Source organism: Sinohyriopsis cumingii, chromosome 18 (genome assembly GCF_028554795.1).
Source record: "Sinohyriopsis cumingii isolate HCF-2022 chromosome 18, ASM2855479v2, whole genome shotgun sequence".
NCBI lineage: Eukaryota > Metazoa > Mollusca > Bivalvia > Unionida > Unionidae > Sinohyriopsis > Sinohyriopsis cumingii.
Window position 1 is genome coordinate 5543269 of NC_142978.1, and position 13071 is coordinate 5556339.

General features: G+C 33.7%; 1 protein-coding gene across 3 annotated transcripts in view; it reads left to right on the top strand.

The window, feature by feature from the left end:
- Nucleotides 1-13071, top strand: part of LOC149776002 (calcitonin gene-related peptide type 1 receptor-like) — a 229836-nt gene that overhangs the window by 207613 nt on the left and 9152 nt on the right. For all 3 annotated transcript variants that reach the window (XM_089941462.1, XM_089941461.1, XM_089941463.1), the window contains 4 exons: nucleotides 1130-1215; nucleotides 1687-1822; nucleotides 10926-10967; nucleotides 11555-11671. In XM_089941462.1, coding sequence (XP_089797588.1) covers nucleotides 1130-1215; nucleotides 1687-1822; nucleotides 10926-10967; nucleotides 11555-11671 — 381 coding nt within the window. The remainder of the gene's footprint in view (nucleotides 1-1129; nucleotides 1216-1686; nucleotides 1823-10925; nucleotides 10968-11554; nucleotides 11672-13071) is intronic.

Here is a 13071-nt window from a genome sequence, read left to right on the forward strand (position 1 = left end):
TTTCTTCAAGCTGATGAAACGATAAGATTGATGGCTGATTTCGGATGTACGACTCACCAACACTGTATGACAATAGTGTAGCAATAAAGTTATACTATAAAGATGCAACAAACAGGTTTATTACCGAAGTGATAAAAGTAGATGATAATACAGATATCTGTATGAAATAAATTGATGCATTCTGGAAGCATTCAATATATAAAGTTGTCCTTCGATTTGGTCTATTAATCACAGCCCTTCTACCTTTTGGTATTATTTTGGGAAAATAATCTAGGACCAGTACATTTGTTTTATACTCGTAATAACCATGTGACCATATTATTTCAAGGTAATAGCTAGTCATTTCCTTGTTAATACATTTACTATCACTTAACAGAATGTTCCAAATTTGAGTGGTAATCGTTCGCAACATGATTAACTTGGGTCTTCAATATTAAAGTCTTGTTTACAATTTTACAATTTAACAACTTTTCGAATTCTTTTTGTCGTAAACTAGAGATGATCAAATTATTTTATACCAAATGGTCTCAGCTAGCCACAACATATGTCCGATCAGTTTATAACTATCATTAAAATGCAATTATTCTGTTAATACTGTTCTTTTGCAAATCTTTCACGCAAAACCATGTCAATAAAGAGAAACAAAAAGCCCAAACGTTGGAAGAAACCAATTCATGATGCTATTTTAAAGCTTTGTGATCCTAATAATTTTTCTCTTTTTGCCGTTTCTGGTATCTTCAACATGGATGTCACGGACATTCTCTTATATTTTGGCCCTTCGTAAACCCCAAATTGAAGTTAGTTATACCAAATGGAGACAAACCCCCATACACCTCGTGTGCCCTTTTCTATTTACCTCTGAAATATAAATCTAGTGAACAGGGAATTGGCGGTAAATACTAAATAACCAATGGTATCATCAGTATTATGAACTTTCACATAAGTTGGCTTATGTGAGATATTTAGAGAATAATTGAAGTTTTGAACTACTTTTATAGACATCATTATGTTTTAGAAATTTCCAAAGTAGCAGAATTACTTTTGACTTTTTTCATGTACATGATTCTTGATGAATTTTAATAACGCAACCGTTAGTTTAATTTCCGATTGTCTTCCCTTTTTCTTGCAGATCAATCTTGTATTTCTTGTGAATATCATCCGGGTGCTTGTATCCAAGCTAAGGGCCAATAACAGAATTGAATCAACTAACATGAAGTATGCATGCAAAGTCTTGCACATAGGAATTATAGTCATATTACAATACAGCACAGAATTAGAACTCTATAAGCGTCGTAGATTCGTGTCCATTAGCAAATGTTGGAATAATATTGAACTTTAATGTTTTTAATAAATTTGTTTAGCTCAGATATCAAAATTTCCTAAATATTAGTTAGAAATTCGCTTAATGTCTGTGATTTTCACTTCCACATTTTTATTCTAAAAATCAAGTCATATCCATTGAAGACCTTCTTTTTAACATTATTGTACGATACAATATATCCTATGTGAATTTTACATATGAAAATAATCTAATCAAGAATTTTATCCCGTAGTGATATCTTTAAGAAAAGTTTTTTCACAGTCTTGCAAGTTTCGTTACAATTTATATTATTCTTGTATATATTAAAGTTATACTGTGATGTGTTCTTTGATAGAACATTGACTCAAAATATTTTTGTCCACCAGAAAAGCTATCAAAGCAACCATAATTCTCCTACCACTACTTGGAATTACGAATCTGCTCTTTTTCTGGAATCCAGCAGACAACAGGAAAGCCAAAACAGCTTACTACATCACAAACGCCGTCTTGCACTCATCTCAAGTAAGTATTCATCCCTATTACCGTTAGATAGACAATTTACCATATAACTGAATGGATAATGCATTTGTGGTCTGATGTTTTCATAATAAGAGGTCATGCCATAAATGCATTAATTGATTGATTATAGATTTTACCGTGCTGGAGCGTTTTAATTACATATGATAAAATAGGATGTATCGAAAAGATTTATTACCTACTAGCGATAACGAAGTACAAAAAACACAACGATGATATGGTGATAAGATGCAGGTTCCAGATCAGCGGGGGATGTAAATGGTGTGTATAAACGGTAATTGGATAATAAAAGATAAATTATGGTGATTAAAAGCACAAATGTTGGCCAAAAATACCCAAAGATAATAAAATATTAAACAAGCTATAGTTTCTAACATGTGTTCACTTCCTACAATAAATTTAATATGCAATTCACGTTCACTATAACAGACAGTTTGTTCATGAACTAAACATTGTAGTAACGATCGTGTGTTGGAAATCGAAACAATTTATCATACATTGCTTTATGGTGAAGGGTTCATTGCAAGAAACACACCTACGAGGGTTATATATCTTTGACCTGTTCTAATAATTGCGATTACCGCCTCGTCCCTAAGAATGTCCATTAGGTTGCTATGATCACATGAAGCTTGTTACCAAGAGTATCATTCCACGTGTCTGCTACTTACTAATGTTACGAGCATATGCTCTTAACAGAAACGAGTTAAAGACAACAAGCTTTGTAAAATTTAACAAATAATGCCTTTTCCTAAAAGATAAAGTGAAAATGAGATAAAGAACTTACGATATTGCGAATTAAATCCCAAAATATTCCAGGAATTATAAACACAAATCCTAATAATTAAAAGTCCTAAATAAAACTCAGATCAAGTCCCGAAGAGATACAAAACTGATTGCGATGACGTGTCTGTTAAAGCCTACGGAGTGCTGATGTGTCAACAATCTCTTTTTGACTCACAGACTGGTAAAATCCTTACAGTCACAAGATTATATACTTCTCTGCTTGACCTCAGGTCACAATTAGCATTTTCAAAAAACAACCATTACATAATTGCAAATAATCTTTTAGAATGATCTAATGAGCGTTGTTTAGTGACAACATAATAACCAATAAAATTCACTTAGGAATCTCCAAAACCCTGACCCAAATGAACATATTTACTATTTTTTTACCTGAAAAATAATCCTGATATTACGCTATTATTAGTTGTTTACATAAACAAAATAAAATAAATCAATCAAGGTAAGCAGAAATGAATTCAATTGTGGAGAAGGTCAATTGCAAAATACAGTGTTACATTACATTAGCATGTAATGAAATAAAAGAAAATTAAACTAATAAACAAACAATCAAATTAAATGTGCGTATCACAAAGTAAATGGTTTTGATGCCAGGTTAAAAATCAGTGCATGACATCTAAAATCGGACATTGTAGAGATAGAGCTATTTCAACACAGCGGTCTGCTTTTTCGTTACCTTTCAAACCAATAAGGCTGGTTAACCAAAAGTACTCTGTATTGTGAGGTTGATATTTTTAAAGAGAATATGGATCAATAGTAGGTTTTACAACTTCCCATTGTGTAGTGACTGAAGCATTGACAGCGATTTGGAGAAGATGAAAGAGTTTCAAATATGTTTGGTTTCGATATATTTCAGGGCAGGGTCCATTGCAGCAGCATCTTCCTCATCATTTGAGTAGTCAGTGTAACTTCTTGTGTTGTTTTAAATTTGGAAAGACGTTTTCTATAAGAGTTATGAAAAATATAAGGATTTGTTACGGATTTGTTCCTTCATGCAGCGTAAAAGTACATTGTGTTGTTTAAGTAGATAGGTAGGTGTCTCAGAAACATAAGATGTTTGCATTTTTAAAGGTGAAATGTAGCACTTTCAAGGCTAGAAAATGTCAAAGATAGCTATGATATTTGGTTTATTTTGGTATAATGTTTTCTTTTTGGGTTGGAAAACATAAACATTTGCAGCGTTCAAAGGGTTGGATCTTACTATTAGGGCACATTGTACAGATAATGTTATTTTGTGATGTGACAGAGGTGGCTAATTCTCTGCAACCAAAAGGCATTCACATGAGAACATCGTAAATCCTCCCAAAACGTATCATATTGATTGATGGTGATTTGTGTCAGGTATGTTTAAGTACGACGTTCTGGCTGTACCATAAACAAAAATTCCATAGCCCAGTTTAGATCTAAAAACGGTTTAATATAGGTTAAAAACGACGTTTCTATAAGCACGCTAGTCTGCCTGCATTCGCTGCCATTTTCAGTAAATCATGGGTTTTCAAGCATTTAAATTTCAGCTTCATGTGCGAAATGAAGGTACCTTTCCTGTTGAAGCCAATAACTAAAACATGAGTTTAGGTTCATTTTGTTTCTTTCGTAGCTGACAGAAACGAATGCATGCTCATTATAATTTTGCGACTTAAAAACCACTTACACAATTTTGAATCATGTTTATATTTTGTTGCAATTGTCTATCAATTGTATGCATGTGTTTCGCTCGATAACATATGAAAAAACTGTAAGCATATAAGGAACAATTCACATCGGGAACCAAATGCTTGGTAATGTATTAAATTTGATGTTAAAAAGAGTGACAGATAATAGGGGCATACCCATCTCTTGCTTGTAGATATCAGATAAAGTGGTGTCCACTCGTACGACTAATGGTCACAAACGTAAGTAACAGAACGATGCAAAAGCACAAGTTTTATAAAACTGAAACCCAGTTTAATAATCAAAGTTACAAATGAAACATTTAAGGGGAAATTAAAGTATTATAAAGTGAATCCAAGCTAGTTCATATAAAGGTCTATGAAAGTCCTTTCTTTTAAATGTATATGCCGGAAATGTACAGGTCCTCCAAAAACCGTAACTTCGTCAAGAAGGCGGTGTCCATAATTCCTTCGAGTAATTTAAAAGAGTCCAAAATAATATTATAGTCCAACTAATGAGCACTTTCTATTTCCACTGATCTGTCCAAGCAAATGTTTTCTCGTCTCAAAAAACATCTACGTACAACATAAAATACGTCTGCTAACTTACAGCAAGAATACAGTTAGTCAGCAAGATGACTCCAAACATCGGAATGAATCTGATTGCTTAGTTTTCTCCTTATATACACCGTATATGGCGACTATACTTCTCAATAGACCGCACGTGACATCATACACTATTGATTTTAAATCAGCTAAGAATAGTCATGTTTCCTCGCACAAACAATGTGAAACCACATAAATATTCTCGAAACATGTATACCCCAACAGTCACTGAGAAACTTTGCCATAGGCGCCATTTTAAGTCTACTATTAAGATTATTATTACTATTTTTCAAACCGCTCCGTTGACTTGTGGTTAGAGCATTCGCATTGAATGCTGGAGGTCATGGATTCAAACCCCGGCTGCCTCATACCAAATACTTATAAAACTGGTACTAACAGAAGTATCGCTAGGCGCTCAGCATTAAGAGGTTAGCATTAGGACTGGACTGGTCGGCCTGATGCCAGGATAATGTGAATGGGTGGGACATGATGCAACATGTCTGCGGCATGATGCCCCAGTGCTAGACATCACTATAAGCTGCGACCATACAGACATCGTATCGATATGACTGAAAAATTGTTAAGGCAAAGTTAAAAATCCAAATCACACACACAAACACACACACACACACGCGCACGCACGCACGCACACACACACACATGAGGTAGGAATTTGTGTCCAATACGGAAGTGGGGCACTAGCAACTCATGCCTTCGAGGAATGCCACTCACCAATAATGGTTTGGTTGAGTTTAAATTACACGTATTTGTCAAGTATGAAAAGCATTATGATTTATGCAATATTAAGCAATGATTGAAGTCAGAATGTGGAATCTTCCAGCTGGACCGCTTTGTTTCTCTTTTGCTGCTCTTTCATTATCATTTATTATATTGTCACTAGACAGCCAAACGTGCATACTTCTTTCCTAGACTGCATGACAAAATTCCTGCTTCTGTAATATCTGGGATATTAACGAGTTGTCAGCGATACGAATCTGCAAGGTTTTAGTGTAGAAAGTGCATCTAAAAATGATGAAACTTGTAAAATGTTTTAAATTTCAACGTGGTTCAAAGCCTTGAGTATTCCTGTTATTTATGCAGTAAAACTGAGTCCTTATCTAGCAAACAACTCAACATAGTGTCATGGAGTGTTGCAATGCCAGCTCCTACTTTGTCTTCATCTTTCGAGCCTCAGGATATATAGACGCATGACTATGATATGAGCCCTGATTTCATTAACGTTAAAGAACAGGAGGTTTCAAATTCACGTTGTCAAATAGTAGCTTGGAAGCTTTCGATAATCATGTCTGTAAGCTAGGAACACCAAATTTTTAACAAATTAAATGTTGCTGTTTCTAAATGATGACGAAGTACTGTGCCAAAAGGTGGAATGAAGTTTAGTTTCTGACGGAACAGACTCTGGCATTTGGGCCTAAATACGACATCATGGGTTAGATGGATCAGAAGATAGTTTGGTAGCATACTGAAAAGCCCGTTTTGTTCTTTATACGGATAGGAGGAGTAGTGATGAGGCAAACTCTGTATGAAAAGACATTGCTATGACTTTTTCATACACGTATACAGGAACCTAAGAAACGTTATCTAAAACTGCTCAATGTTTCCAAGCAAATTAGAGTTAGCGACAAGTTTATTTTTCCAATTTCTCTACCGCTCAACACCTGTTTGCTGACTGTTTGCCATCCGTGTACATAAAGACCATTTAAGATCGTTTATGTCGTCATACCTTTTGTATTAGTTTCTTGATCTATACACGTTTTCAATCATATGCTCTCAAAACAATGACTTTCAAACAACATTTTCGCACAATAGAGATATATACTGCAGCGAGGTATCCTGTCATCGCACGGATTCAAGAAACGTAATTTTTTATTTCTTAGATTGCACAATCAATCAGTGCAATTTCCATCATAAACTGCAATCCAACATATGGCTCCAGCTTACTTCAAAACAGATTATTAATTTCTTGCATGTGTAACAAAATGAAAAATGAAAATAGCCAACGCCACTAAAATTTGCCTGATAACTGATGCTCACTGTCTTAATGGCAATGTCACGCTTGAATTTTAATTAAAGAGCCTCTTTGATGTCACATCATCATTATATTGATCTTTAAAGATTTATTAAACTCATGGGATATACAAACAACTATTAGATTTCGCTTTAGGTCAGGTATATTATTTCATTTAACTTGGCAGTTGCGTCATTGGCATACGTGCTGTAATACGTGCTGTACATATTTCTATCAATTCCTCAGAGACTATCGGCCCTTTAAATCGTGGCTAAATAAATATTTTAGTGGCTTTCCAGGTTTTCTTGGGTATGTCTCTATAGTTTTAGAATAGGAAGGAAACCTTTGTCAAGATTATTTTCTAGTGAGTATTATAAAACATAAAGTAAGAACAAAATTCTCACCGCTGCTTCGGAATGATGCAAATTTTAATATTGTTTGGACTATTTTCCTCTTTTGACTAATAGATTTCCCCTTCATTTATATTATAAATAATCTTTAGTTAACCTAGGTACGAAATACATAAGATTAATTACATGTGGTAGATCGCCTACATCTGTATATAGCTCTGTATTTGACTGATAATCAGTTCAAAATATGATTCTTACCTGTACCACTAAACATTTAAATGCTTCGCTATTTTCTTACTACATTTATAATATAGGATCGATGCGATAAAGCATGACTTGCAAATGCAAATATATTTTACAATCTACACTGGGGAAGACTGATAGTGATTAATATGCCATGAACACATGCATACAACAGGAAGAAAAGAAGAGGAAATGATGCATTTTATCTCCTATTGTGCTAAAAACCAGCCGCAGTAACTAAATACAGGAAACTTGTACTGGTTTGTGTAAATCAAGTGTGCATTTAAGAGTACATTTTTATAAAGACTGATAAGGATGGTTTCAATGTTATCAACTTGAAGTATCCAACTGATTGGAAACACCAATCTCTGCAAAACATTCCAAGTTTACTTCCTTTACATTACAGTGCACTATAGCGCATGTTAAAATACGCCCCCATCAACATGCACCTCATAATGTCAAACGACTAATATTTTTCAAATGTAAGATGTATAGAAAACTATTTTCTCCTAAAGCTCTACCGTACAAGCAGTTCGCTTTCACTTCAAAATTTGCATTCAATATTGAGACTGTTACATTTTGAGCACGCAGCCTGAAAGCACACCTCACCAACCATTCCGATAATTTCTTCCACGAAATTGTATGAAATAGAAATGTTTAAAAGGCAGTTTTCCAGTCATGCACTTGAACAGCTGTTAATGATTACTTCATCTGAGAGTATGATTTTGTTGGGTGTCGGTAACAACTAACGGGAAGCCGTGAATAACGTCTGCAATGTAAATTAAAACTCGAAGTTAAGCATCGTTGGTTTGATTTTAGTGTTATCTCTTACATTTCAAAATGATATAATAAAAACGATTTCTTTTTTTCTGAGTTTCGTTTATTGAGAGGAGTAAATATCTGTGTGAATATGTAAAATGCGACTCAATTACATTGTTTCTTTTTGTAAAGCCTTCAGCTGAATAATTTGATATGATGTATTTTTTAACCAGATCCCAAATAGGGGTCACAAGATAAGAGACGTAATATGAACCAGAATCGTGAATATCTTTACATATTGACATCAAAACAGACAGAGCTCATTGATCGATTTATGCTCAGAATTACATCGACTAAGAATGACAGTTCGCATTAGCCAATCTGATATGGTGGGGACTTAACGTGTATCGTATATTTTGCATCTGTTGACACGAGTTACGAATCAGCTGTCATTTTGTGGAAACTAAACATCATTTTGGCATGTTAGAATCAGAGAGGATCAACAACAGAAATTTGAAAAGATTTGATCACTAAACCTCAGACGCACTGTCCATTCACTTTAACCTCTGGTCTAATCTGAACGCGCAGTACCGGTAATAGATTACCAGAAATGAACCACAAGTGCAAAGTAGCATTCTTCTTTCAAATTGTCAACACTCACTCCCCCAAACATGTACAAGGTAATTCACTTAATATTTTGTCTGCAATCTCACTTTTGGGTATAATTCAGTAATATATAAAAGTATATATCAATTATATCAAATTTATATCAAAGAAAGTAAAACAACTTTATGGTTCAAAGAGCAACAATTTTGGTGACAAATACCTACTAGCTGTGGTATGATATATCTTTTTTAAAAGATATATATAATCAATATAAATTTCTAGTTGTAAGCATATATGTAAACATCCTAAATCTGTCGGTTTAAATTCTGTATATCTTGATGGGATTTTGAATTTAAACAAAACAAAAACAAAAACATAAACAAAAAACAAAAAGCCATGAACACCGATAAATGTGTGCGACTAGTTTTATATTTACTACATGCTTCTTCAGACACAAATGTTTTGAAGAAACGAATGACGTCTAAATATTTATAAACAATTACGTCATTTACTTAACGTCATTATAAATGGTTAACGTCATTATAAATGGCGTACATCATCATCTGATCATAGCAATTTCAAACGTATAGCTGACGTTCTATATTTTCGTATTTTGCATAGGATTAGACTTTTCAAGACAAAGAGTTTCCCAGGCTTTCCTCACTGGTTATACAGTCTATTTAAAAGACCTTGTATATTTTAGGTATTGTTAAACGAACTTCACGAAAGACAAAAATATGTTGTTCCAAGAAAATGACAGATATAAAGTGAAGTTGTTTGCATCTGCAACATGCACAGTGAAGAAAATGTTGGCATATCTCTATGTTACTTGCATTTACTGTGGCTGAAACGTCTTTACATACTAACTTATGGAAAATGTACATGACTGAAGCACACGGTTAACCAAAATGGCTGCTCTCATATGCTTAAAAATTGATCCTGAATTAGTTTAATATAAACTGTCTTTAACAGTTCTTAAAGTAAGGAACACAAATTTTGCACAGTACGCAATATAGCTTCTGACTGCGCAATAAATTAATTATAAAATATATAAAAGGTAACAACAGTTATCGGCTCGTGCTGTTACAATTTACATTTGAAGTTCAGAAAGCAAACTGAACAAACGGAGCTAGCAGTTTTTTTACAGGTACACACTGGAAGTAAGGTGCAAGATGTACATTCTATATCTCAAGTTACATCCATCAACCATACACAACACATAAAGGGATCTAAAAGTTCTTTTAACAATACCTAAGGTATGTAAGGTCTGTTCAGGTAGAAAGGATAATCAGTGTGGAAAATCGGGAAACTTTCTTATCTTTGATAATTTAACCTTCTGTAATAAGCAATGCAGGGACCGCTTATGAAAACTGAATCCGTGAAATCACAACAGAAACAAACAGTCATACATACAATTATATTTCTATAAATGATATATTATTTATACAACATATCACTTCTTTTACGAAAATTGTATATAGCGTCTTAGTATAAAGGTCATTGGGATACAAAGTATTTAACCGATAAATCTCATAACATTCTTGAACAGTATTCATCTATCCGTGCACAGTATATATTGGCATGACATTTTAAAAAAGCAGAGAGTGAATACTGGTACTACAATGCATTGAAACAATAATTGAGTAATTATACAATATTTTATCTGAAAGCGGCGAATATTAAATCTTCTAAAAACTCGTTGACGTGCTTGTCCAAAATAGTACATTTGTTTTCCAGGTTCTCAAGTAAATTTCATCATCTGATCCTCAGTGTTATAAAGTTGAGAAAACATTTTTTGGGGTATATATTATACATGTATACGTACCGGTATGACAGTTTGTCTCTATATCGTGATTTCATTCGTGGGATTTATACTTAATAAGAAGACTACATACTAAGTCCTATAGTTGATTGGGGGGGGGGGGGCAAATTGCATGTCTAATTTACCTTTATAATTTTAATAGACGATTTCAAATATATTTTTCTTTTACAATATAATTGGATTAGTTGATTATATGCATAATTTTGTTTTTGCTTCTTTACAGGGCATCTTTGTTTCCATCCTTTATTGTTTTCTCAATGGAGAGGTTAGTAGACCAGAAAAGTAAAAGCAATTTAACTATCTTATCAAACCGTTTAGAACACTGCCTCTAATATTTAGTTCTTATTCAGTCGGTTTACTAGGGTGGGTTCTGTTTGAATGCTGTTACCACGCTTTGAATATTGCTTCCGGCTAATTTGCAAATGAAACTTTATTCCTGCTTAACAAAATAAATATGCAGATGTCGTTCAGAATATTGTTTTACTGTGCAACATCAGTTTTAGTCAATACTTTATCAAGAAGACGCACTTCACCTATCTTGGATGAAATATTAAAATTTACATTTAATGGAAACATCTCCATCCTGGCATTTAAGTTTGTAGCTTCTTTTAAAGCTGTGTCAGTGTTTGTGGAAGGAAAACGCTTAACACGTCTGTATCCTGTACATAAATAACGAATCGATATGAGAGTTTTTAACCGTCGTGTGCATTCAAATAGATCAAGAAATATCCGGAACAATAATTTTCTATTGGACATCACAGAAAAATAAATTTCTGAATTAGCTTGGCATTAATGCTGAAACTGATGACAATTATAGCTTCTTGTAAAATCGACTAAATTTTCCAATTTCAGGTGCGAAGAGTTCTTCGGCAGAAGTGGTATCGTTTTAAAATCACCCATTTAAATCACCGGGCAAGCGGTAGACGTCGAAGTTCAAGGACATCCTCTTTTTTCCTATCCCAAACTGAGGTACATCCTTTGAAGGCAATTCGCGAAACGTTATGCCCCAATAGACATGGACGCCATATTTGTGACAGCTCATCAACCTCTGAACCAGACTATCTAGTAGAGGGTTTCAAGCAGTGCTGCACTTGCAATTGGTCATGTGATCACTGTAATCGGGATATACAGTTAGTTCCAAAAGGATAAAATATATATATAAATGGACAGCTTGATAGTATGCTATTACCCTTTGGTCTTTCGTTAGAAAACGTTTCAGTATGAATGGATTGAGTTTATCACGTGAATGATACTCACAACACACGCAAGGGTGTGTGGAGCACAGCAGAGTAATCGCACTATTTACCTCATGTTTACCTCAGATAACTCATCGGCCGTATCTAGTACATGAAATTGCTAGAGCTATTTATATGATCTTGAAACAACTGTCTTAATTTCGACGATTTCGACCAGAGAGAACAATTATGACAGTAAGCAAAGATTTGTATATAAGTGCAAAGAGACATGCACAAATACGTCATCATACGCATAACTATTCATATAAAACTTAATACTTGTCAATTAATCAAATTCACTTAAGTCAAAAACAATGCTCAGTAAACATATACAGTTCTAAATTCACATTGAAAGTTTATTCGCTGACGAATAGGTCCATGTCTTTCACATAACATTTAGTAACGTTGTTGTTTTACCTAACAATTAGTAGTGAACATGATAGATTGTTATGTCCGACTTTAAATACTTTTATTTTACTGTGGGCATACCAAAACTTGAATAGTTTCCATCAATAAAGTATAATTTGTGGTCCAAATTCATATCGATTATTTGGAACAATATCGTTAAGTCTTAAAATGGATGCATATTTAAGTTCGAATTATTAACACTTACAATGGGCATCATATTTGTTACTATAACATATGTATTTGAGCTAAAATTAAGTCTCATTCATCGAGTTACATTTTTAGCAGTATTAGTACCTATTGAAGCATTAATAGTGTGAGGGTATAACAAAATGTCAGCACAATAATGACTTGTGCAGACTAGAAAGTAAAATTCCAAAAATGTTTTGAAATACATTTGTAAGTCTTGCTGATGCAAAGTTAATGACACCGATTAAAAGAAACAATTTAAGCTATATTTCAGGCCTTATTTTCAGTTTTAACTAGGTAACTGTTTAAACATAAATCTAAAAATTCTTTAAAGGGTTTCTTTCCAGTTTGTTTTAAACGTTTAGTTTGGTTGTATCATTTAAGATACTCAGTGTTATAATATCAAGAATAAAAAGCCCGATCATAGACACCCTTGCTATTTTCCTGAAGAAAAACAGGTCTGATATGTATGCAAATTTTACATTACCAGTCAAAAACCGAGAGCCTGTGATGTTAGGGAAGGGAATCGGCTTCCCGCGA